Source organism: Meles meles, chromosome 16 (genome assembly GCF_922984935.1).
Source record: "Meles meles chromosome 16, mMelMel3.1 paternal haplotype, whole genome shotgun sequence".
In the NCBI taxonomy this organism is placed as follows: domain Eukaryota; kingdom Metazoa; phylum Chordata; class Mammalia; order Carnivora; family Mustelidae; genus Meles; species Meles meles.
In genome coordinates, this window is record NC_060081.1 from 59,240,679 (window position 1) to 59,265,683 (window position 25,005).

At 59.0% G+C, this 25,005-nt stretch overlaps 2 protein-coding genes across 2 annotated transcripts in view; one reads left to right on the plus strand and one right to left on the minus strand.

Annotated features, from left to right (window-relative positions):
- MYH7B (myosin heavy chain 7B) lies at positions 1-24,082 on the plus strand. The gene is made up of 41 exons (XM_045980379.1): positions 1-500; positions 1,781-1,887; positions 2,098-2,241; positions 2,636-2,792; positions 3,098-3,125; positions 4,188-4,284; positions 6,545-6,568; positions 6,748-6,840; positions 6,965-7,028; positions 8,013-8,111; positions 8,624-8,727; positions 8,844-8,982; positions 9,270-9,388; positions 9,480-9,629; positions 9,761-9,931; positions 11,308-11,487; positions 11,596-11,728; positions 11,815-11,891; positions 12,320-12,407; positions 12,608-12,725; positions 14,734-14,857; positions 14,947-15,083; positions 15,870-16,125; positions 17,092-17,334; positions 17,955-18,131; positions 18,226-18,371; positions 18,672-18,762; positions 18,849-19,238; positions 19,877-20,003; positions 20,096-20,214; positions 20,306-20,502; positions 20,631-20,980; positions 21,148-21,272; positions 21,383-21,498; positions 21,941-22,337; positions 22,419-22,544; positions 22,643-22,813; positions 22,914-23,018; positions 23,102-23,197; positions 23,624-23,761; positions 23,847-24,082. Exons 1-41 carry the CDS (start codon positions 410-412, stop codon positions 23,856-23,858), a joined length of 5,826 nt encoding a protein of 1,941 aa, XP_045836335.1. The 5' UTR covers positions 1-409; the 3' UTR covers positions 23,859-24,082.
- LOC123926486 (transient receptor potential cation channel subfamily C member 4 associated protein) overlaps positions 24,055-25,005 on the minus strand; it is a 68,564-nt gene continuing 67,613 nt past the window's right edge. The window contains exon 19 of the mRNA XM_045980373.1: positions 24,055-24,982. Coding sequence (XP_045836329.1) covers positions 24,845-24,982 — 138 coding nt within the window. The 3' untranslated portion in view covers positions 24,055-24,844. The remainder of the gene's footprint in view (positions 24,983-25,005) is intronic.

Genomic DNA, 25,005 nt, shown 5'->3' on the forward strand with positions numbered 1-25,005 from the left:
TCTCCTCCGCTGACCTTGACGGCGGCAATAAAAGGGGTGGCGCAGCTCCCAGCCCTCACCGTGGTGCTGAGGTGGGTGATCAGGGCTGAGGTTGGAACCAAGGGGTGAGGGTCCCCATGGGTGGGCATGAGTCTCTGTATCTGCGGGAAAGGATGCTCTGGTGTTTGAGTGTGTGTGTGTGTGTGTGTGTGTGTGTGTGTGTGTTGGGGGCTCACCAGGGAGGCTGAGATGGGGACCCCCAGGGAATCACTGAGTATTAAGCCTTTTGGGGTTTGAATCATGTCCCAGTTTGGGACCCCAGGGCCCTTAGTTCCTCCGTTGCTGCCATCTTCCAGTGCCTGATGCCTTGGACTGTCTTGAACCTCCAAAATTTTTAGTCTCCCGTCCTCCACCTCTCGGTGCCACTGCCATGATGGATGTCAGTGAACTTGGAGAGTCTGCCCGCTACCTCCGCCAGGGCTACCAGGACCTGATGAAGGTGCACACTGTCCCATGGGATGGTAAGTGAAGGCAGGAGAGCACAGCCACAGTGTAGCCCTTATGAACTCAGACCGGGAGTGGGGAGGGGTGGTGGCACTGAGCTCAGGGCTGAAGGAGCACTCTGGCATGACGCTTTAGCGCTGGCCCTTTCCCTCAGAGTCCAGGGTCCTAAGGCTACATTCTCAGAGACCCTGTGTACATCACGGCATGTTTGTGAGCAAGCCTCGATTTGCTCCTCTGTGAAATGGGACAGTATTCTCTGTCTCCCGGAGCAGCAGGCTGTGGCTGGAGCCCGAGGCTTCCAAGATGAGAGCGATTGGTATGTATGTAGGCTGGTGCCCATAAAACCTGTGCTTTTTTAACCTGAGTTATTTTTAGTGCTTTCCATAGAGCCAAAGACAGGAATAAAGACTACTATTTATGACTTGGTTTGCTCATAGGACAATAATAACAATAGGCAACGTGTACCAAGTGCTTATTTTGTGTCAGGCTGAGTGGATGACTTCCCATGCATCATCTCAACAACCTGGGGAGGGTGGGGACCAGGGCCAAAGCCAGCTTCACGGGCGTGCCACCTCTGCCGCTGCACAGGGCATCACCCTCAGAAGGGCCTCCTGCTTGATTTAACACTCTGGAATCACCATCTTGAGATTCACAATAATTTTTTCAACAAGGGACCTGCATTTTAACACCAGGGCCTGCAAGTTATGTAGCTGGTCCTGACTAAGGCACTTGGCTAGAAGTAGCAGGACAGGGAACAGAATCTGGAGGTCTGCAATCTCAGTCCATGCCTTTAGCCACCGTGACACAGGGGCTCCCGGAAGCTTGGGGACCAGCTGGCCAGGCAAGACACGGAATTAGGAGAAGTGGGCTTGAGTCTTCAGCAGAACGGGGGAGGAAGAACCGAGAATTATGTTCCCGATGTTGAGGGCTCTTCCATATGGGACCTCAGGAGATGCCCATAACATTTTGCCTTGGAGGGAACAGACCCAGAGAGAAAGGGATTTTCCCAAGGTCTCAGGGTAGATAAGGCAAAAACAGGAATCTGAACCCAAGTGGGTGGTAAGGGACTGTTAACTCAGTCAGGGAAGCCCTCTGAAGAGATCCCGATAGACTCTCCCTGCTCTACCCTTCCAGGATCCTGGGTGTGGAAGGATCTTCTCTGTGTCTTCCCTGCATCCTGGCAGAGGGGCTCATGGGAGGGGCATAGCTCTGTTGACATGGCTTGGGAGCTGCAGCTGGGCCCCCAGCCCCAGATATCCTCAGCCTTCTCAATCCCCAGTGTTCTCCCCCCAACCAGGGAAGAAGAGGGTCTGGGTACCGGATGAACAGGATGCATATGTGGAGGCCGAGATCAAGTCGGAGGCTACTGGGGGCAGAGTCAACGTGGAGACCAAAGACCAGAAGGTTTGTCTCCTGTCTTTTGGGATTAGCTTCTCTGTCTCCTGGGGTGCAGCTCCTTACTAGCTAGAGCTGGCGCACTGAATGAAAGGAGGTGGGGGGTGTTGGTGCACAGGGGTAAGAGGCTGAGGTTAGTCGGCTCCTGCCGGTCTGCCACCCCACCCTGTGTTAAGGCCTCCCACGGTATGGCCTCCCACGATATGGCCTCCCGGACAGATGCTGATGGTGCGCGAAGCAGAGCTGCAGCCCATGAACCCGCCCCGCTTCGACTTGCTGGAGGACATGGCCATGATGACGCACCTCAACGAGGCAGCGGTGTTGCACAACCTGCGCCAGCGTTACGCTCGCTGGATGATCTACGTGAGCCATGGTCCGGGCTGCGGGCGGCGGGGGTGGTGCCACAGAGGTAGGGGCGGGGCTAGGGGAAGAGCCCCTGCGCTGTGGGGACTGGGCCACGGGGAAGGGGCGGGGCTAAGGGTGGGACAGGGTGATGTCATGGCCCTGAGGAGGCGGGGCCCCAGGTGGGGGCGGGGCTAGAGGGGGTTCGGCTCCTGGAGTGCAGGGGCGGAGCTGGAGCTAGAGGCTTGGCGTGGCAATGTGGAGGTGGGGCCTCGGGCTGCGGGCCGGAGTGACGGCTGGGGCGGACCGACAGCCGCTTGGGGCATATTGCAAGTGCCAGGGAAGGTTTCTTGAGGGCTGGGGCCGGAGGGTAGGAACTTGGCCTTCAGTAACTCACCTTACATTCTCTCCTCAGACGTACTCGGGCCTCTTCTGTGTCACCATCAACCCCTACAAATGGCTCCCGGTGTACACGGCCTCCGTGGTGGCTGCTTACAAGGGAAAGCGGCGCTCAGAGGCCCCACCCCACATATATGCAGTGGCGGATAACGCCTACAATGACATGCTGCGCAGTAAGAGCCGCTTGGACTCCTCTCCCTCACCCAAGATCTCTACCCCCGCTCCAGGGAGGCCCCTGTAAAGGACCCCTTCCTCCACGTGTACTGCTTCCCTTTTGATGTTGCTGGACACACTCCCAGCATAGCATTCTGTCTTTCCAAGTGGGAGCTGGGTACAGTCTGGATGATCACACTTGGGCCTTCCCTTTTTGGCCCTGGGTGGTGGAGGGGCTGCCCCAGTGCCATGGATATGCAGTGTTGCACCTGTGACTGGTTCCCTACCTTGGCTAACTTCTCTTATCTCCTACCCTTTCCTCCAGACCGAGAGAACCAGTCCATGCTGATCACGTGAGTGTGGGGCTCTGGGGGTGTGGTGGGAAGTGCTGGCAACCTGGCAGGAGGGGAGTGGAACTAAAATCATTTCCCAGGGTTGATTTCCAAAGCACTTAGGGCAGGGCCTTTACCACCTGGAGCTGGTATCCAAGCTAAATTAGAGCATTTTCTCTGTCGCCTTTCTGGGCAGATGCATTATGGGGTGGTGGACAGGGAAGAGATACCCAAGAACCAGAGTGATCAGCAGCCCTGATACTCCCTCCCCACCAGGACCTGGAATCGCCCCTGCCCCCCTTGATCTTTCAAAAATTTTGAAAAATTATGGTTCTGGCTCAATGGGAGGGAGGAGATGATTTTCTCTTTCCTCTTTACAGTCTCCTTACCTCTGAATCTTATTTTGATTTTTCATTTGCACCTATGAGAAAGTGGTAGAATTCGTATATGCCAAGTTCATGCCAAGCCAGTATGAACATTGTGTGTGAGTGTGTGTGCATGCAGCCTGGTGGTTAAAAGCAAGACCTGTAAAACCAGAAGGATCTGGGTTCAAGTTCTCACACATCCACTTCGTGCTGGTACCCTTGGGCCCCTGAGTCTCATCAGTAAAAGCTGAACAATCCTACCTACCTACCATGCAGAGCTATAAGGAGTCGGGCAGTTAACATATGTGCCTGGCACACAGCACAGACATTTACATAACTTCCCTGAGTCCTGTTTCTTTACCCATAAAATAGGGGTTATGATGGTGCCTGCTTTACAGGGTTTCTAAGGCTTCAACGAGCCAGTGCAGGTAAAGCACTTGGCCCAGTGTCTGGCACCGACGTTAGGGCTCAGTAGACAGTGGCATCATCATGTGTGTTCTCATCTCACACGGGTGTTCTGCCCTGACTTGCTTTATAAACCCTTTGCACCTCCGAGGGTTGATCTGTCCCTGGAGGGTCTTGAGTGGGGGGTCCTGAGTTGGGAGCTGGGTGGGGAGAAGTAGAGCATGGCCCTGACTGAGGGGTGGCGTGTTGCGGGGGGTGAGGGGAATTTGAGCGGCCAGATGGGCTTTGGTGACTCATGTTTGTGTCGTCTAAGCGGAGAGTCGGGGGCCGGTAAGACGGTTAACACCAAGCGGGTCATTCAGTACTTTGCCATCGTCGCTGCCCTGGGAGACGGGCCGGGCAAGAAGGCCGTAAGACTCGCCCACACGGGCGCCGCTCCCCACTCTCCCCACTGCTTCTCACTGTTTCTCTTTTCTTTTCTTTTTTTTTTTTTCTTTAATTCCTTTTTAGAAAGTTGATCCCCCAGAGCCTCTAGCCCTGCCTGAGCCTCCCACCCCGGTGGCAGACTCTGGCCTGAGCAAGGCTTGACCAAGAAAGAGGCTGTGACTGCCTCTTCCACACCGTGGGACCCAATTCTGGGCCTGCCTCAGTGGCCCCACCTGTAACACACAGGGGCGGGACAGCTGTTCCTAGACTTTTTACGGAATTTTCCCTTCCCTTCTTATTTTTGAAAGTTTACCAAATAGGCAGCTTTTAACTCCGAGGTGGTTGTTTTCTTGGTTTTCGTGCACCAAAGACAGTTACCTGCTGTCAATCAAAAAGCAGGCTTATGGAGTCTAACCAGAGCCAGGGCCACTTGGCAGGCTCAACAGCCAAGGTCAGGGGGTGGTTTCTCACCCTGTGATTTCTGTATGGGTTTTTGAAATTTCTGAAATAATGGGGGAACCAGTGTTTTGTTTTATTTTTGTTTTCCGGGTATAACATTCATTCTTAGCCTCCAGGGCCAGCTGTTCAGAGCTCTGTGTGTGCTCCTCCCACCCCTAAAGCAGGCTGCCTTTTCTTTCCAGAAGCCCCAGGCCACCTCCCACTCAGCACCCACTCCTGGTCCTGTTAAGCCTTGCTTTATTCCGGGGCATTTTTCTTTCTTCTTCTTTTTTTTTTTTTTCCATTTAAAGTTGTTTTTCTTTTTACCTTTTCCTTTTTCCCCCCATTTGATTTTCTTGCTTTTGTTTTTTTGTTTTTCCTTTCAGTTTTGTTTTTTATTTTTTTTTTGTTGTGGTGGTGGTTGTTTTTGTTGTTTTGTTTTTGCTGTTGACTTTTTGGTGCTCTTTGCTCCTTCCCTTCCCCACCCCGTTTTTGAACCCCCACCCCACCCCACAGTGTCTCTGAGGATGCTGCAGAAAGTTGGGGCTTGGTCCAGTAACAGAACGGAGGGCAGGGAGAGGCCAGAGTTGGCAGGGGTGCAGCTGGGAAGGGTAGGGCAGAAAGGAGCTCTGCAGGGTGGTATGTGGGGCTGTCAGGCAAGGGAGTTCGTGGAAAGAAAGGCTGGCTCCCAGGGTCCATGGATGCTGGAACTTAAAAAGCTTCATCAATCCCCTTCCCTTGGCCCCAAATTTGACTACATCTGCCATAGAGAGCCCTGTTCAAAAGGCCCCAAATGTGAGTGTGGGGGGCGGAGCTCAGAAGGAGGGGGTTCTTGCCACTTCCCTCCAACCTTGGTTCCCCCAGCAGTGTCTTTGGGGGGATTTTTAAGTCTTGGGCTCCCTGGAGGGGAGTGAATAGCCAGAGTCCCTTGGCCGCCTGGCACCTGGCATTCCAGAATCTGTCCCTTCCTTCCTCTCCCTTTCTTCCCAGACTGCAGGGAGCCAGGGTGGGAAAGGGAAGGGAAGGGGACATGGGCAGAAGACAAGATGGAGGCTGGGAGAGGAAGGGAGATAGATCCCCTCAATTCAGCAAGTCCCTCTAGATGAGAGGTGCGGTGGCTGTGGTGTCATGGGAGACAGGACGCCTGGGCTCAGTTCCTGCCCTGCCCCTCACTTACTGTGTGGACTGGAGGTCACATCCCTGCTCTGAGTCTTAGTTTCCTCATTTGCAAAGTAGGGCTAATAATATGCACCTGCCAGGGCCATCTTGTCTAATAATCTATGGGCAATTAATTGTGTGACGGGGATGCAGCTCATCACAATACAAAGGAGAAGTGTGAGGAGGGCTCTTACCAAGGGAGGTGAGGGGTGAGAAAGTTCCAGCCAGAAGAGGGCTCCTCTAGCCTCAGAGCACAGGGAATCCTTCCTGAGAAGGGGGCATTTGAGCTGGGCTCTGAAGGGAGGAGATTTTAGTCAGGAAGCCCTTGGGCTTTTGGGCAGGGGCTGCTTCTTGGAGTGGAAAATTAAGGGATATGGAAGAGGCCAGAAACAGAGCTGGGGGAGGGGAAGGGCTGCAAGCAGGAGACCCTGAGACACAGCCCCTTGCCTCAGGCCCCTGACCAGGGAGGGCCAGGTTCTTCCCACTTTCTAGCATTTCTCCTTCTAACAGTGCTGACAGGGTTGGGGAGGGGCGTGGGGGTTACACGCTGGGGTGACTAATGTTCACTGTCCCGCTAACCACTGCCGCCCCCATCTACCAGCCCTGCTGAGACTGCATACTTTCTCATACTTTGTCTTCTCTCTGCAGCAATTTCTGGCCACGAAGACCGGGGTAAGTATAGGGCCAGGGTTGGTGGGGCAGGCAATGATAATGAGGCCCCAGGGATCTCCCCTTCTTTCCCCCGACCCAAGAGATTGTCCAGGTTGGGCCGAACCCCAGGACTGTTGGGCCCCTCGGTCTCCCATTCAGGGACACCGGGGCTGACAGACCCCTCACACTGCTGTCACCAGGGCACCCTCGAGGATCAAATCATCGAGGCTAACCCTGCCATGGAGGCTTTTGGCAACGCCAAGACCCTGCGGAATGACAACTCATCCCGCTTTGTGAGTGGCCATGGTGGGGGAGGGGGTGGTGTTGGCAGCAGGGAGATGGGGGCGGTGGGAGCTTTCAGCAGCTAGTGCCCCACAGGTGGCTGGGCCCTGGCTCAGCCTGCCCCTCTGCCCACAGGGCAAGTTCATCCGTATTCACTTCGGCCCCTCTGGGAAGCTGGCATCCGCAGATATTGACAGCTGTGAGTCTTGGGGAGGGTGGGAGAGGGTGGAGATGGGGACCAAGGCCTGGGTCTTTCTGCTCAGACTGGGTATTCATCCTCAAGTCCTGGGGCTCCCATCCATTCCAGGCACTTCTCTCCATCCCCTGGCCACTGCCCAGTCCTACCCACCTCACTCTCACCTGGATCGTCCCACCAGCTTCAGCACGGTCTCCCAGCCTCCATTCCTTGCTGGATCATCCAGCCAGAGTGATACTGTCTCAGATACTGATCTGATCACATCATATTTCTGCTTAAAAACCTTTTCGAGATTCCATTACCTTAAGATAGAGACCCAGATCTTTCCTGGGCCAGTCAGGATCCTTGTGATTGGGTCCTTACCCCACCTCAGTCCTTTCTCTGGCCTCCAGTAGAGCAGGCCTGTACCCCTGACCTGCCCCAGTCTCATCTACACAGAGTCCCTGTCCTTCCGGAAGCCTCCCTCTCGCCTCTTGGGGGTTGTTGCCCCTCCCACCTGACCCAGCCCCGCTACTGGGACACCAGGTCCCAGGCTGCAGCAAGGCCCTGCACTGACCATTCCCCACCTTGGGACACATGGCCAGACCCCGACGGTTGAGCCACAGGCACGTGATGACCAAGGAATGTCATCATTTACTCCTTGACCGACCCCTTTGCAGACACGTGGGAGCTCAGCTCCACACGTCACTGACACACCAACTCTGCTCTGAAGGGAAGAAGCGTGGTCTGTGGATGACGGAATGAAAGCACAGATGAAAGACAAACATAGATAACCCCCACTCCCGACCCCTACCAGACACACAGACCTACAGATGCACATTCCCACGCTGACACCCTTCAGTACCTGCAGGCTCGTGTGTGGACACAGCGCCTCTCTACTCACCCTTGACCCTCACTGGTACCTCCTCCCTGCCCCCCTCAGCTCTATCGGGGTGTCCCAGTCTGGGGAGAAACAGGATGGTAGGCCGGTGCCCCTCTTTCTCCCAGATCTCCTGGAGAAGTCGCGAGTGATCTTCCAGCTGCCCGGGGAGCGAGGCTACCACGTCTACTACCAGATCCTCTCTGGGAAGAAGCCAGAGCTACAGGGTGAGAGGCAGGGGTGGATAAAGCGGGAGTCAGAGCCCACGGGGCTGCGTGGGACGGCCTTCCCCTCCCCCAACTCCTTGGCTGGGACTTCTGGTTATTGTTGAGTTCTCTCCTTGTACTGGGAAACGGGCCCATGGGTGTCATCACCCTGGTCGTCCCTTCTGCTATGCTGGGACTGGAGAGGCTTTGTGCAGCACCAAGGGGGGAGCAGTGGCTCTGTCTCGGCCCAGCTTCCCTTTCTCACAAACCCCAAAAGGGCAGAGTGTGGTCCTCCTAGTGTCCTAGCACGCCATGTGGAGCTAGGCCTGGGCTCATTCCTCAGAGAACCATGAAGAAAGCAAAGCCATGGGCATGGGGGAGGGGGTGAGAAACTCAGCCACAGAGAAGTCCTGGGAGGGCCCTAGAGTCTTCTGCCAGGGTGGCCCCTAGGACCTCCCATGCAGGGATGGGGGGGAGGAGAACAGCTGAGTGAACACAACCAAACCCCCCATGCTCCTCCCCGGGCCCCCCAGATATGCTGCTTCTGTCTATGAACCCCTACGACTACCACTTCTGCAGCCAGGGGGTCATCACTGTGGACAACATGGATGATGGGGAAGAGCTCATGGCCACTGACGTATGTCTGTGGTGGAAGGGGGTGGAGCAGGGGGCTGGATGGAGATCGGGGCAGTCCCAGCACCCTTCACTTGGCGGGCCCAGGCCTTCTCCGATCCTTTTTGTCCCCTGCTATAGCACGCCATGGACATCCTGGGCTTCAGTGTGGATGAGAAGTGTGCCTGCTACAAGATCGTGGGGGCCCTCCTGCACTTTGGCAACATGAAATTCAAGCAGAAACAGCGGGAGGAGCAGGCCGAGGCTGATGGCACTGAGAGTGAGGGGTCCTGACCTTGGCCTGACCTGGCCATCAACCTTGACCCTGATCCCCGTGTCTTATCCATGACCATCAACCTTAACCCTTGTTCACAACCTTTGGCCTCCGTTTTACCTGGCCCTGGTTGTAACCCCTGACTTCTCAAGTCCCGACCCTCACCCTCCCGGGCCATACGGTTTGCCTGGCCTGCACTCCACCTCTCCCAACCCCAGGCAGAGGCTGGTAGAGCCCCCAGGTGCCCATGTTCTTGACCACCTCCTTCTTAACCCACCTGTGTGCCCTGCCAGGTGCTGACAAGGCTGCCTACCTGATGGGGGTCAGCAGTGGGGACCTCCTCAAGGGCCTTCTGCACCCCCGAGTGCGTGTAGGGAATGAGTATGTGACCAAGGGCCAGAGTGTGGAGCAGGTGAGTGGCTCACAGGCCAGAGTCCACTGGGAATGGCTGGGGCAGGACCCCCTCCCCTTTGGGTCCCAGCCCTGCCTCTGCACACGTCCAGGTGGTGTTTGCTGTGGGGGCGCTGGCCAAGGCCACCTACGACCGGCTGTTCCGCTGGCTGGTATCGCGGATCAACCAGACGCTGGACACCAAGCTGCCCCGGCAGTTCTTCATCGGGGTCCTGGACATTGCGGGCTTCGAGATCTTTGAGGTGAGCGCAGGGGCCGTGGGCGTTCCCCGCAGGGCGGGGCACCCCAGGTGGGTGGGGGTGAAGTCACACACACCCCGGTCCTCTGCGGGTCCCCCCTGCCCGTCCACTGAGCCCGGCGCCGCCCCCCGCAGTTCAACAGCTTCGAGCAGCTGTGCATCAACTTCACCAACGAGAAGCTGCAGCAGTTCTTCAACCAGCACATGTTCGTGCTGGAGCAGGAGGAGTACAAGCGCGAGGGCATCGACTGGGTCTTCATCGACTTTGGCTTGGACCTGCAGCCTTGCATTGACCTCATTGAGAAGGTGGGGCGCAGGGCAAGGGGGTGTGGGTGTGGGGAGTGAGCGGGAACAAAGGCACGCCGGCTGGTGAGTGAGCATGGGCAAGCCTACACGTGCGCGCCTGTGCGACTGCGCAGTGACGTCAGCTTGTGGCGGGGGGTGCGGCTGTGATGTGTCTCTGTGTGTGCGTGTGCATGCGCATGTGTGAATGGCAGTGTGCGTCGCCGTGAGGAGGTTTGTTGGAGGCGGTGTGAATATGTGTCGGTGAGCACGTGTGAGTGTGCACCCAGCACTGCTGACCATGGCCCCATGGGCACACACGGTTCTGCGGTTCTCGAGGAACTCCTGCGGCCACGCTTTCCCCGGACCGTGGGGGCAGGCAGGGTAGGGTCTGTTCACTTCTTCTTTTTTTTTTTTTTTTAAGATTTTAGATATTTATTTGATAGAGATCACAAGTAGGCAGAGAGGCAAGCAGAGGGAGGGAGAAGAAGGCTCCCTGCGGAGCAGAGAGCCTGATGTGGGCTCCATCCCAGGACCCCGAGACCATGACCTGAGCTAAAGGCAGAGGCTTAACCCACTGAGCTACCCAGGCACCCCGGGTCTGTTCACTTCTTCATTGGATTGGTTACACCTATTTCCCCGTTGTACGAAGACCAGAAGAAAAAATCAAAGAAAATTTGAAAGATCAGAAGTAAAGGGGGAAAAAACGTTTCCCCCTAATTCTCTACCTTGTTTATAGCCTGTAGCTGGCACCTGGGTAAGCCTCCTCCAAACCCGTTATCCTGGGTGCACGTTTTCTTTTATGGACACGCACTCATTTCTCATCTTACTTTTTCTCTGAAAATGTATTTTGAACATTGAACGTTGTTGAAGACCCCACAAAGGTTCACACAGCAGGTGGTTTTTATGCATTTCTGTGATCTCCTGCTTTGGCACATTTAGGGGGTCAGGAGTGTTTTTGCTTGAGATATTCATTCCCTATTTTGCAGGTTAGGAAATCGAGGCCCAACAGCCCCCCTGCTAGTAAGTGAGGAAGCCAAAATTTCAACTGCCTTTTTTTTTAATGGTACTGTGTGTGTGTGGGAGAGAGTGTGTGTGTGACAGAGAGAGAGAGAGAGACCACAGATGTCGGGAGGTGAATGGCAAAGTTTGAGTTTGTGCAGCTGTGAGTGAAGAGGACAGCCCAGAGTGTGACTTGTGCCCAGGGGCTGGCAGCCAAGCCACCAACTTCTCTTTCAGAGATGGGACTCCTGGGCACCGGTATGGTTTCTGTTCCTCCCAACAGATGGTTGGGGCATCTCGGAAGGTTTACAGTAGGAAGGGCTCTAGGATATGGGGATGTGGCCCAGTCAGGACGGACTGGCCTGATGGCAGCCTTCAAGCTTGTTCCCTGTCCGCAGCCACTGGGCATCCTGTCCATCCTGGAGGAGGAGTGCATGTTCCCCAAGGCCTCAGACGCCAGCTTCCGGGCCAAGCTCTATGATAATCATGCAGGGAAGTCACCCAATTTCCAGCAGCCACGGCCTGACAAGAAGCGCAAATACCAGGCCCACTTTGAGGTGGTCCACTATGCGGGCGTGGTAGGTGCCTGTTGGAATCCCAACCCTTGACCACCCTCCTCCCTTCTCTTGGCTCTCTGTCCCTCACTCAACGCCGCCTTTGCTCAGCACCTGTCCGCTCTCTGCCAGGTGCCTTACAGCATCGTGGGCTGGCTAGAGAAAAACAAGGACCCACTGAATGAGACGGTGGTCCCTATCTTCCAAAAGTCGCAAAACAAGCTCTTGGCTACCCTCTATGAGAATTATGCAGGCTCCTGCTCCAGTGAGTACAGAGGGACAAGATCTTCATCCTGTAGGGTACTCACAGAGTGGCATCCCCTAGAGTGACTGGTCCCCTGTCTCTCCTAGCCGAGCCCCCCAAGTCTGGGGTGAAAGAGAAGCGTAAAAAGGCAGCATCTTTCCAGACGGTGTCCCAGCTGCACAAGGTGAGGCCCAGGGTGGGCCCCGTGCAGGTCCTCCCCTGCCAGCATTCGCGCCCCGTCCCTGGTCCCTGCTCGGTCCCCTGCACCCTGGGCGGGCGGCCGTTAAGACTTGCAGTGATGTTTAACTCCTCTCCACGTGAACATCACAGCAAGTCTGTGCTGCTTCCCGTCCCCACGCTGCCTGGGCAGGGAGCCGCGGGATCTGTGGGAGGGAAGGGGATTGGGTGGGGTCGGGGTGTGAAGGCTTCGGTGACTGACAGGGACCCACTCAAGCAGAAGAGGGAAGAGGGTCACAAGGACCGGAGTGAAAGGACCGATGTGCAGTGGCATGCTTCGATGCCCGGCTCACCAGTCCTTAGCGGGCTGATCCGCTATGGTTTCCAATTCTGCTTCTTGCCCCTCTTGGGCCTTCTCCCCTCTCCCACCACCAGGAGAATCTCAACAAGCTGATGACCAACCTGCGGGCCACACAGCCCCACTTTGTCCGTTGCATTGTCCCCAATGAGAACAAGACCCCAGGTAGTCTCCCCAGGGCTGGGTTGGTGGGGTGGGACCATTGGAGGGAGGGGACAGGGCCGACTGAGAAGCTGGGTCTTCCCTCCCCTTGGGGCCCATACGGTCCTGAAGAAAGCCCCTCTGTGGGCCAGTGGTCTTTCTCTGGGACATGAAGATGTGTCCATTGACTTCTAACCTCTCCCTTGAACCCCCACCTCGTTCAGGGGTCATGGATGCCTTCTTGGTTCTACACCAGCTGCGCTGCAACGGGGTTCTGGAGGGGATCCGGATCTGTCGCCAGGGTTTCCCCAACAGGCTGCTGTATGCTGACTTCCGGCAGCGGTGGGTGTCTCCCTGCACCACCCGACCCCCACAGCTCCTACACAGCTCCCTTCCCCTTTGCTCTCCTCCAGGTGGAGGCAGCAGCCCGAGGGAATGGGAAGGGCACACACTTAGAACCAAAAGGATCAAGGGTCCAAGGACTGAGATTCCAGTCACTGAAGGGGACACCAGGGACACCGGGACCGGGGAGGGGACTGGGCAGACCTCTCAGGGCAGGTGGTGGTGGCTGAGACAGCAGCGGGCTGGGGGAGTAGCCAGCAGGCTTGTCCTGAGTGCTTGCGGCACAGCCACTGGGCGGTGTTGGGTTAAATAGGGAGTAAGAAGGAGGAGGATCCCAGGTTTGGGGCCCAAGCCACTGGGGGGAATTGGTGGTTGGTTTACTGAGATACCAAGACAGGGTTTTTTGATATTTTGGGGGATGGAGGGTAGTGGACTGAGCTCCACTTTAAACAAGTCAAGTTTGAAACGTCTTCAGCAGATACCTGAGGGGAGACATCAAAGGGGGGTCAGGCGGAGCCGGGTGTGGATTTGGGGATTGAGTGAGGATCCCTGGAGACTAGACTTTGTGTAAAGCCAGTCGGCGCTATGAGCTCCCCCTGGTTTTGAAAGTTTGAGTTTGTCAGGCTCTAGGTGTGCATAGTTCCCTCCCTGTCCTGAAGTCCCCAGGGTCACGACGTACCCACGCGTGTTGACACGAAGACAGTGGGCATGCTCACATGTGTGCTGTCTCGTGTATGCACGCTCTCAGCCCCCCAACCCTCCACCCTTATTTTGTGAGGTTGTTGTTCCGTGGAAGAGAAAGAGATTTCTCTTTGTCCGCAGACATAAAGTCTGCACCGTGACTTCTCTTTTCTTTTAATTAAGATTTTTTTTTAAGAGCAGCTTTAGGTTCACAGCAACGTGGAGGGGAAGGTACTGAGATTTCCCATATACCTGTGCCCCCCCACATGCACAGCCTCCCCCACGATCAGCATCCCCCACCGGGGTGGGACCTCTGTCACAGTGGATGACACACCGTAACCACCCATAGTTCACATCGGGGTTTGCGCATGGTGTTGGACACCGTGTGGGTTCAGGTGTATAATGACGTGTGGCGTCACTCATTTTGTTACGGCTGCAAAATATCCCATAGCCTGGTGAGGCGCGATTTTTTCCTCAGTGCCCTTGGGAGGGAGCTATCGTGGTTCTCTGGCCTTCACAGTGTGGCCACAGCCACTGTGAACCCTTGCTCTAGAATCCTCTCCCTCAAGTGTTCCTTCAGCTTTGTACCGTACCATATCACCTTTGTTGTATTTTTTGTCTTCTATTTTTTTTTAATTTTTAAAATTTTTATGTATTTGACAGAGAGACACAGTGAGAGAGGGAACACAAGCAGGAGGCATGGGAGAGGAGAAGCAGGCTTCCTACTGAGCAGGGAGCCCATTGTGGGGCTCTATCCCAGGACGCTGGGATCATGACCTGAGCTGAAGGCAGACGCTTAACCGACTGAGCCGCCCAGGCGCCCCTATTTTTTGCCTTCTTAAAAAAAAAAAAAAGAATTATAAAACATAAGTTAAAATATTATGAAAGTGCTGCACGCCCATTTTAAATACAGTTTCTTAACAAATCTAATGAAAAAATGCATTTAAATGCAGCCCAAGCTTTTTTTTTTTTTAATATTTTATTTATTCGACAGAGAGAAATCACAACTAGGCAGAGAGGCAGGCAGAGAGAGAGGAGGAAGCAGGCTCCCCGTGGAGCAGAGAGCCCGATGTGGGGCTCGATCCCAGGACCCTGGGATCATGACCTGAGCCGAACGCAGAGGCTTTAACCCACTGAGCCACCCAGGCGCCCCCAGCCCAAGCTTTTTAAGCAGCACATGCTCAGGCCCCAGGGCCGCCACGCTGCCCACCAGCTGGTTCAGTGGGGCAGTCTGCAGCCTCCTCACTGGCCTCTGTGAGGCCTGGCAACGATTGTCCCTCCCTCCCCTGCTCTGCCCCCTCTCAGCAGCCCTTCCCTGCTCCCCCAGGTACCGAATCCTGAACCCCGGTGCCATCCCGGACGACACCTTCATGGACAGCAGGAAGGCCACAGAGAAGCTCCTGGGCTCCCTGGACATTGACTACACACAGTACCAGTTTGGCCACACCAAGGTCGGGGCACCCGGGATGGAGGGTGGTCACGGAGGACAGACAACACGCAGGCGCTTGGGATTCCACCTGGTGCCTCCCCCGACCCCCAGGTGTTCTTCAAAGCTGGGCTTCTCGGGGTCCTGGAGGAGCTTCGTGACCAGCGTCTGGCCAAGGTTCTGACGCTGCTGCAGGCCCGGAGCCGGGGCCGCCTCATGCGCCTGGAGTACCAGCGCCTGCTAGGCGGCAGGTGTGGCGGTCGGGGGGGGGGGGGGGGGGGCAGGAGCTGGCTGGGGAGGGGGCGGGACCCCTAGGCTCTCTGCCTTGCGTCACAGTATCTGTCGTATGGGTCAGCTTAGTTAGCCCCTGGGGCTGGTCGGGTGGCCCTGAAGGGGCAGGTTCTGTGTTGTGCCCCTCAACTGTCCGTCTCCATTTCTTCACCTCAAAAATTGGGGTAAGAGCACCTTTCCCCGCGCTGCAGGCCACCGGGAGTGTGGCCCAGACGGGTAATAAGGACAACTGGTGTTTTTCAACACTCTTGAAGTGCCAGCCCCAGGCAGAGGCTTTATTTGCATAGTCTTGGTTAATGTGTGTGACAGTCCCCTGAGGTGGGTGCTGTGATTATCTCCAGCCCCAGAAGGGCCACCATCTGAGGCGGAGACTCTGTCACAGCTGGTCGGCAGGGGGGCAGGGCGGCTAATGTGGGGTGCGAGCCCCGTGTAGTCCAACCCCAGAGCATAGCAGGATCCATTCCTGGTGTCTTCAGGACACTTGCAAGGGCCACCGGGACAGTTAGGGCTTGTGAGCCCCTACCCTGGAGGCAGCCCTGGGGGTGGAGGTGGACCCTGGGCCTCTTTGTCCAGCTCACCTAGAAAGCAGAGGCATCAGACCCACCTACAGGGCTGCCGGGAAGGTGAAGGGAGATCACCCTGAGAGCGTGTAGTGCCGAGCCTGGGCCCAGGGCCCCAGACCGTTGGGGCTGTCACTGTGAGGGCAGCACTGAGCCTCCCGGCACCCCGTGGCTTCCCCTCCCCAGGGACGCCCTGTTCACCATCCAGTGGAATATCCGTGCCTTCAACGCTGTCAAGAACTGGTCATGGATGAAGCTCTTCTTCAAGATGAAGCCGCTGCTGCGCTCGGCGCAGGCCGAGGAGGAGCTGGCCGCCCTGCGGGCCGAGCTGCGGGGGCTCCGCGGGGCTCTGGCTGCTGCTGAGGCCAAGCGCCAGGAGCTGGAGGAGACCCACGTCAGTGTCACCCAGGAGAAGAATGACCTGGCCCTGCAGCTGCAGGCAGTGAGTGGGGCAAGGGAAGGGAGGGGATTCCCTTGGTGACCCGTGGCTGCCTCCCACCCCGCACCCCAGAAAACCGCAGGCTGCTTTGAGGAAATACCACGCTGCCATGCTCCCTCCCTCTGGGCCGGGGTGGACCTGGTGTGCCCCAGGTCCTCAGGATCCGGATCTTTCTTCCCAGTCCCAGATGTGCCGTGACAGGAGGCCTGTGGGTTCATGTCCGTGCTTGGCTTCCCCACCCTCCGAGTCTGTCTGTCCACACGTCCTGATGCCCCCAGCTCCTGCTGCCTGGGCTTCCTGCTAAACCCGCAGTTGAGCCCTGTCTCCCCAGCCCCCCCTCCTTTGCCCTCCCGGAGACTCACCTCAGCTCCCTTCCTCTGGGAACCCAGGTGGCAAGTAACAGTAATAGCCAGAGGGCAGGGATCAAGGGTCTGGAATCTCCCCAAGTCCAAAGAGGCAGTCCTTCCTTCCGCAAACACTGAGTGTCACCTGTGCACAGCCCCCATGATAGCTCTGGTGACACGGTGGGAGGACAGGGTGTGGTCACCAGACTCACCTGCTGGTGCAGAGACTGTCAGGCAGCCAGGTGGTGAGGAGGCGGCGAGGACCCCAGCCGAGCCGGGGCACTGCTGCCCATCCTCTCGGAAGGCCTCAGCCCGGAACTTCTCTCCTCGAACCTGTGTTCGGGTGTCACTCTGGGTTACCCCCAGCCTGTCTGATGCTCCCCTCTGGATGTTTCTGCTTCAGCTCCTGCCTTTCCCTCTTCCTGAGCCCTCATTCCATCACACCCAAGCCCCTTCAGGGCCCCGAGCAGGTGGGTCAGGAGCATTCCTGGTCCCCAGAGCCCAGCTGAGCATGGGGGTCAGGACTTGGCATGGACATGAGAACTTTCTTTGGGGCCCAGCCTGGTCTCCCTTGGCTGGATTAGCCGGCCCCCGGCTCTGCCCCATTCCCCATGTCCGTCTCCAGGAGCAAGAGAACTTGGCGGACGCGGAGGAGCGCTGCCACCTGCTGATCAAGTCCAAGGTGCAGCTCGAGGCGAAGGTAAAGGAGCTGAGCGAGAGGCTGGAGGACGAGGAGGAGGTGAACGCCGACCTGGCCGCCCGCCGGCGCAAGCTGGAGGACGAGTGCACGGAGCTCAAGAAGGACATTGACGACCTGGAGCTGACACTGGCCAAGGCCGAGAAGGAGAAGCAAGCCACGGAGAACAAGGTGTGGGCCCGGCCGGCCGTGGGGCCAGGCAGCCGCCGCTCTCCCTCCGGGTTCTAGGACACCCCTGCCGGGTGGCCGCGAACAGGTCCCCTCCTCTCTGTGGGCTTCAGTTTGCTCATCTTTCAGATGGGGTCAAGAACAGCACTTACCTCGCTGGGTGGTTGAGGAGTCAGTGTGAGTAGCTCCCGTGGGCACTCGGCGCGGGGCCTAAGCGCTCGGCAGCTGCTGGCATCTAGCATCCGCCCCCGACTGCAACCTCTTGAGGGCAGGAGGCCCATTGCCCAGCTCTGTGTGCCCCGCCTGCCACGGCGTGCCTTCTGCCATCAGGCCTTCCCACAGCCCCACACAGTTTGTGGGGAGCGTGGACGCTTTTACACAGGGAGGGAGGCAGGCGCGGGTTTGGGTCCTGCCCGGGTGCTCCCGGCGGGGAGCGGGGGAGCCAGGAACGCCTGAACCCCTGTTACAGTGAAGGAAACTGGTGTCTACTGAGAACTGAGGCTGAGTGGAGTGACTTGTCCAAGGCCCCCTAGCTGGAAGGGGCGGTCACTGTGACCTGGAGGGTGGCTTCTCAGACCAGAGTGCGGGGGGGCGTCCTCATGGTGACCTCATCACTGGCACAGGTGAAGAACCTGACGGAAGAGATGGCGGCCCTGGACGAGTCAGTGGCCCGACTCACCAAGGAGAAGAAGGCTTTGCAGGAGGCCCACCAGCAGGCCCTGGGCGACCTGCAGGCTGAGGAGGACCGTGTGAGCGCTCTGGCCAAGGCCAAGCTCCGGCTGGAGCAGCAAGTGGAAGACGTGAGTCCTGGCCCCAGCGGAGGCCGGCGGGGATCCGGGGGGCACGGCAGCTGGGCCTGGCGGCTGAGCCTGCCCCCCGCCCCCCGCCCCCCAGCTGGAGTGCTCCCTGGAGCAAGAGAAGAAGCTGCGTATGGACACAGAGCGGGCGAGGCGCAAGCTCGAGGGTGACCTCAAGCTGACACAGGAGTCGGTGACGGACGCCGCCCAGGACAAGCAGCAGCTGGAGGAGAAGCTCAAGAAGTAGGCATGCGGTGGGCAGCCGACCTGAGTCCCTGGCCAGCAGGCGGCATCGCTGCAGAAGTTGAGCGCGGAGGACTGAGATGGGGGTTGCTAGGGTGCAGGCGGAGTGTCCTGCCTCCCTTGGACCAAGGGCCCAGGCCACGGTCAGGGCTGGGGGGTTTGAGAGGGACCATGGGTGGGGGCGGTCCCTTAGGGCTGGGTGCCTCAGGCAGGGAGCTGGGAGACTGGAGGGCAGGGCGCCTCCAGGCTGGTCCATGGCAGTCCGGCCCTGCCCTGGCTCACGCCCCACACCATCCCCAGGAAGGACTCGGAACTGAGTCAGCTGAACCTGCGGGTAGAAGACGAGCAGCTTGTCGGGGCACAGCTACAGAAGAAGATCAAGGAACTGCAGGTGTGTGGGGCATGGGGGTGGGGGGTGGGTAGGGCCAGGGCTAGTGGTGCACGGAGGAGGTGCCACTGCTGTGTGCCTGTCCCCAGGCTCGGGCGGAGGAGCTGGAAGAGGAGCTGGAGGCAGAGCGGGCGGCCCGGGCCCGCGTGGAGAAGCAGCGGGCAGAGGCGGCCCGGGAGCTGGAGGAGCTGAGCGAGCGGCTGGAGGAGGCTGGCGGGGCATCGGCGGGGCAGCGGGAGGGGTGCCGCAAGCGCGAGGCCGAGCTGGGCCGGCTGCGGCGGGAACTGGAGGAGGCGGCGCTGCGGCATGAGGCCACCGTGGCTGCCCTGCGCCGCAAGCAGGCGGAGAGTGCGGCCGAGCTGAGCGAGCAGGTGGACAGTCTGCAGCGCGTGCGGCAGAAGCTGGAAAAGGAGAAGAGCGAGCTGCGCATGGAGGTGGATGATCTGGGCGCTAATGTGGAGACTCTGGCCCGCGGCAAGGTGTCTGCCCCCTTACTGAGCCCTCCTGAGCTTGGATCCCACACCCATCTCGACGCTGAACCCATCCTGACTCCAGCACTCTCCCACCCGCTGGCCCCTGACCATCCCCGTGCTACTACCGACCTGCACTAGGCCTGACCCTGTACCTGAACCTGACCCCTGACCTATTCACCTGTCATTCAGCGCCAACCCCACACCCGTCCTGACCTCAAACCTTGAGTCCTGCTAAACTCTGTGCTCTGACTCTAGGTCATTTTTGACCCAGCATCTAATTTTAACATCTTGGTCCCTGATCTCTATCCTGACTGTTCCTGTCCTGAACCCCAGCATCCAGCCTTGGCCCTTGACCTTTGTGCCACCAGCCCTGACAGCTGACCTCTGACCAGTCTGCAGCTGACTTCAGGCTCTAGTATCCTAACCTCATCCTGGCCCTCTCACTTCTGACACCTATCTTTTAAAAAAATGGTCCAGCAGTAGAATCTCTTGACGTTGAACTTGGGGCTCTGCTTTCCCTTTGCTTCCTAAGCCCACATCTAGCTTTTTAGTTGACAACCCCAACGTCCCAGTCTCTGGTTGGCAGCCCCGGAGACTGTCTTTAGATTGACAAACTTGTTCTGACTCCTGACCCTGGATCCCAGGCCAGCGCAGAGAAGCTGTGCCGCACCTATGAGGATCAGCTGAGTGAGGCCAAGATCAAGGTGGAGGAGCTGCAGCGGCAGCTGGCAGATGCGAGCACTCAGCGTGGGCGGCTGCAGACTGAGAGCGGTGAGGCCAGGGGCTCGGCTGGGCCACCCGGGGGCCTTGGTGCCACCCCTCAAGGGCCTGCCTGACCTGCTGGCTCACCCCTTGGCCTGCAGGGGAGCTGAGCCGCCTGCTTGAGGAGAAGGAGTCTCTGATTAGCCAGCTGAGCCGGGGCAAGGCCTCGGCCACCCAGAGCCTGGAGGAGCTGCGGAGGCAGCTGGAAGAGGAGAGCAAGGTGGGCTGGCCGCTGGCCGCCCCAGAGTGGGCAGGGTGGGCCCTGGGGCCACTGGCCCAGTCCTATGCTGAGGTCCCTGCGGTCCCTGCAGGCCAAGAGTGCGCTGGCCCATGCCGTACAGGCTTTGCGGCACGACTGTGACCTCTTGAGGGAGCAGCATGAGGAGGAAGCAGAGGCCCAGGCCGAGCTGCAGCGGCTGCTGTCCAAGGCCAATGCCGAGGTGGCCCAGTGGAGGAGCAAGTACGAGGCAGATGCCATCCAGAGGACCGAGGAGTTGGAGGAGGCCAAGTGAGTGCCTCACTCACCGGGCTGTCACCCTGTAGGGGTGGTGTCCGAGCCTCCGAGCCATCAGGGCGCGGCGAGGGGAGACAGGGCACTGTTGAGCCAGCCTCCCACCCTCTGCTTCCATGGCCTAGAAAGAAGCTGGCCCTGCGGCTGCAGGAAGCAGAGGAGGGAGTGGAGGCTGCTCACGCCAAGTGCTCCTCCCTGGAGAAGGCCAAGCTGCGACTGCAGACGGAGTCAGAGGATGTGACCCTAGAGCTGGAACGGGCCACCTCAGCGGCGGCCGCCCTGGATAAGAAGCAGCGGCATTTGGAGCGCGCGCTGGAGGAGCGGCGGCGGCAGGAGGAGGAGATGCAACGGGAGCTGGAGGCTGCCCAGAGGGAGGCCCGCAGCCTGGGCACTGAGCTCTTCCGGCTGCGACACAGCCACGAGGAGGCGCTCGAGGCCCTGGAGACGCTTAAGCGGGAGAACAAGAACCTGCAGGGTATGCTCCACCCCAGGGCCAGAGAAGTGTGCCGGGGTCAGCGGGAGCCCCTTGGAGTCATTGAGGGTGCCCTGGCGGGGTCCCCCTGGAGTTAGGAGTGAACAAAATGACCTGGGTTAGAGCAGAAGGCATGGGGGCGGCCCTTCAGTGTCCTGTTCCCTCTGCAGAGGAGATCAGTGACCTCACAGACCAGGTCAGCCTCAGCGGGAAGAGCATCCAGGAACTGGAGAAAGCCAAAAAGGCTCTGGAAGGGGAGAAGAGTGAGCTCCAGGCCGCACTGGAGGAGGCTGAGGTCAGGAGCTGACCACAGGGCCGGGGTGGGCACCACCCTGCTCCTGGGCCTCTGCTCTCCCATAACACACTTGTGGCCCCTGTGCCCATACTGCCTGCTCTGCGCTCCAGGGAGCCCTGGAGCTGGAGGAGACCAAGACTCTGAGGATCCAGCTGGAGCTGTCCCAGGTCAAGGCTGAGGTGGACCGGAAACTGGCTGAGAAGGATGAGGAGTGCACTAACTTGAGGTAAGGGGGCTAGAGTCATCCCTGCCCACCCAACGTGCGTGCTGCCTCCCATCCACCACTCCTCTGGAAGCTGCCATCCCTCCAGTCCCGGCCACCTGAGGGCAAGAGAAAGGCAGGCAGAGTTTGCCGGGTTTGCCCCTCCCCTAGAGCTCTGTCAAGGTCAGGACCATCGTCCCTAGTCTATAGGTGAACTTCAGAGACTAAAGGACTTGCTCAGGGCTACAGCATGCGGGTAGAGCCCACATCTGTCTGGAGCCTTGGTTTTGCCCGTGAACTTGCTCTGAGGGGTAACAGGCAGTCGCAAGGGGCTTGAAACCGGGAGGGACGATTCATTTATTCCCACAGTGGGTCTGTGTGTGCAGCGTTCCTTGGGCGTAAGAGCAGGTCCAGTGCCTGTGCCCACCCCCTTCTCCTGTGCCCACTCTCCTCCCGCTTCCCACAGGCGGAACCACCAGCGGGCCGTGGAGTCCCTGCAGGCCTCCCTGGATGCGGAGACGAGGGCCCGCAACGAGGCGCTGCGGCTCAAGAAGAAGATGGAGGGTGACCTCAACGACCTGGAGCTGCAGCTGGGCCATGCCACCCGCCAGGCCATGGAGGCGCAGGCAGCCACGCGACTGCTGCAGGCCCAGCTCAAGGAGGAGCAGGCGGGGAGAGACGAGGAGCAGCGGCTGGCGGCGGAGCTCCGAGAGCAGGCGCAGGCTCTGGAGCGGCGGGCTGCGCTGCTGGCCGCGGAGCTGGAAGAGCTGCGGGCCGCGCTGGAGCAGGGCGAGCGCAGCCGGCGACTGGCGGAGCAGGAGCTGCTCGAGGCCACCGAGCGCCTTAATCTCCTGCACTCGCAGGTGGGGACAGGAGGGGCCCGGGGAGGCTTAGGGCGCCACCCAGCAGGCCCCCACCCTAAGGCTCTGCTTCCCCCTCCTCAGAACACCGGCCTCCTGAACCAGAAGAAGAAGCTAGAAGTGGATCTGACCCAGCTGAGCGGGGAGGTGGAGGAGGCCGCCCAGGAGAGGCGGGAAGCCGAGGAGAAGGCCAAAAAGGCCATCACCGATGTGAGGCTGGGCTGGGGCCATGGGAGGCCTGGATCGGAACTCCAAAGGACTTTCACCTGCTGACCATGCCCTCCCCCCACCCCCCACTCCACCGACAGGCGGCCATGATGGCCGAGGAGCTGAAAAAGGAGCAGGACACGAGTGCACACCTGGAAAGGATGAAGAAGACGCTGGAGCAGACGGTGCGGGAGCTCCAGGCCCGGCTTGAGGAGGCCGAGCAAGCTGCCCTCCGTGGCGGGAAGAAGCAGGTGCAGAAGCTGGAGGCCAAGGTGCGTGTGGCCCTTCCAGTTCTTTCCCGGCAGGGTGGGCCGGTGGGCCCGCCCGACGGCAGGCTCCGGGCAGCAGGCCCACCCCTGGATCTGTTTGCAGGTGCGGGAGCTGGAGGCCGAGCTGGATGCAGAGCAGAAGAAGCACGCCGAGGCCCTCAAAGGGGTGCGGAAACACGAGCGCCGGGTGAAGGAGCTCGCGTACCAGGTGGGTGACCAGGTCTGCCTTGAGGGGGGGACCCTGGAGCTGGCCAGGTCTGGCCAAGACCCAAGTTGCTTTTGCCTGCCCAGGCTGAGGAGGACAGGAAGAACCTGGCTCGCATGCAGGACCTGGTGGACAAGCTGCAGAGCAAGGTCAAGAGCTACAAACGCCAGTTCGAGGAGGCGGTGAGCGCACAGGAGTCGGGCTGCCGGGGTCTGGCACTGGGAACTCCCCCTCAGTGCAGCCAGAGGGCAGCAGCCACCCAGGCTCCCGAGGGTTGGCTTTGTGTGTCTGTGGTGGCTTTGTGTGTGGGCAGGGACCCCACTGTCCCTGGGGGAAGAAGGACAATTTCTTCTCAGCTTGGGCTACAGAAAGGACCTAACTCTATCTCCAAGGGGACCCTATGTGCTTTCCCCTTCTGCGGACCTCTGGAAGGAGTGCTGCCCCCTCCCTCCTGGCTTCCCGCCGTGGGTACAAGTCATGGGGGAGGAGGGGAGCAAGAAGCGGTGGAGCAGCTGAGGGCCAGCTGAGGGTCTCTGGGGACGGGGTCAGACAGGACTGACCCCCTCTCTCAGTTACCAAAGGGTGACCAGGCCTGCCTGTGCCCCCAGGAACAGCAGGCCAGTACCAACCTAGCCAAGTACCGCAAGGCCCAGCACGAGCTGGACGACGCAGAGGAGCGGGCAGACATGGCAGAAACCCAGGCGAACAAGCTGCGGGCACGGACCCGGGATGCCCTAGGGCCCAAGGTGAGGGGCTGCACGGGCACCCCCTGCCCTCTGCCTGGGGCGGGGGCGCATGGTGGTGCTCACTCAGCCACTCCTTTCTCTTTAGCACAAGGAGTGACGCCAGAGTCTGGGTTCTGAAGATGCTGCCTGCTGTGCTCCCTCTCCTGCTGCCTCTCCTTCCCGGTCTGCCCCAAGCCCTGCTGGACCCTGAGTAAATGCTACGTCTGCAGCTCTAGCTGGGGCCTTCTCCTCCTCTGAGGTTCAGGAGAAGAAAGGAACACACGGTCCCTGGACAAAAGTCAGGTCCACATCAGTCATTTAAAATAAAGTTCTTTAATAGTCTCCACTTAATCGGTTTATTTGTTGTTAATAAATTGGCAACACAAGGAGGGGCCGAGGGTGTGCTCCTAGCCAGGCTCCTGTGTGTGTGGGCTCAGGCAGGAGACGCTGCCCCGGGGAAGGGCACAGGTACCCTGTGCCCCAAGGGATGGAAGAAAAAGGCCCCCACTTCTAGGGGAACCCCCCTGGGATGAACACAGCGGCCAGTGAGCAAACAGAACCAGAGGAACTAAAGGAAAACAAGGGAGGGAGGGACACAGGGGCAGGTGTGGGGGAAGGCTGCGTCCTCTGGTAGCCCCCACCCCTGCCCAGGGGGCTCAGAAGCCTTTGCCTGGGTCCAAAGGCCGGAGCAAGCTTGGCTCACAGATTGGAGGAGGGTGCCCGTACCTCCCTCTCCACCCCAGGACTGACAGCCAAGAGACTGGGCGAGAGCTCAGACAGAGCTATTTTTAAAAGTTTCTTTACCTCTGGGTGGGCCAGGGCCCCAGGGTTCTGAAGGAAGGGTGGGCATCCCGTCCCTGTCCTTATCATGGGGATCTTGAGGGAACCGAGGTTCCCCCAATGACCTGGGGCCCTCAGACCCAAGGGCCAGGGGCTTCTAGATGCTCCTTCCCACCAAGCCTGTACCTGAAGACTTGGGGCAGGCAAAGTAGCGGGGAGGCAGGGGGGTGGGGGGGATGCAGCCAGGGCACGGCGTGTGGCACACATCCCCACGCTCACCCGCATGGGCCCTGGCCCAGCAGCCTCCCGAGGCCTGGCCCAAGGTCACTCCTCGGTGAAGTCCCTGTCTATGTCCATGTAGGGCTCCTCAATGTAGCTGACAAGGGCAGAGGGCGACTGGCGGTCTGGGTTCAACAGGATGGACACGGTCTCCTTCCAGTAGGAGAAGCTGATGCAGGAGCTCTGGGCAGAGACAGAGGGACAGA

Coding starts and splice junctions, on each gene's coding strand:
- MYH7B (XM_045980379.1), top strand. CDS start 410: ATGATGGATGTCAGTGAACTTGGAGAGTCTGCCCGCTACCTCCGCCAG. Junction 11,488..11,595: donor TGGTCCACTATGCGGGCGTG/GTAGGTGCCTGT, acceptor GCTCTCTGCCAG/GTGCCTTACAGCATCGTGGG. Junction 12,408..12,607: donor CAATGAGAACAAGACCCCAG/GTAGTCTCCCCA, acceptor CACCTCGTTCAG/GGGTCATGGATGCCTTCTTG.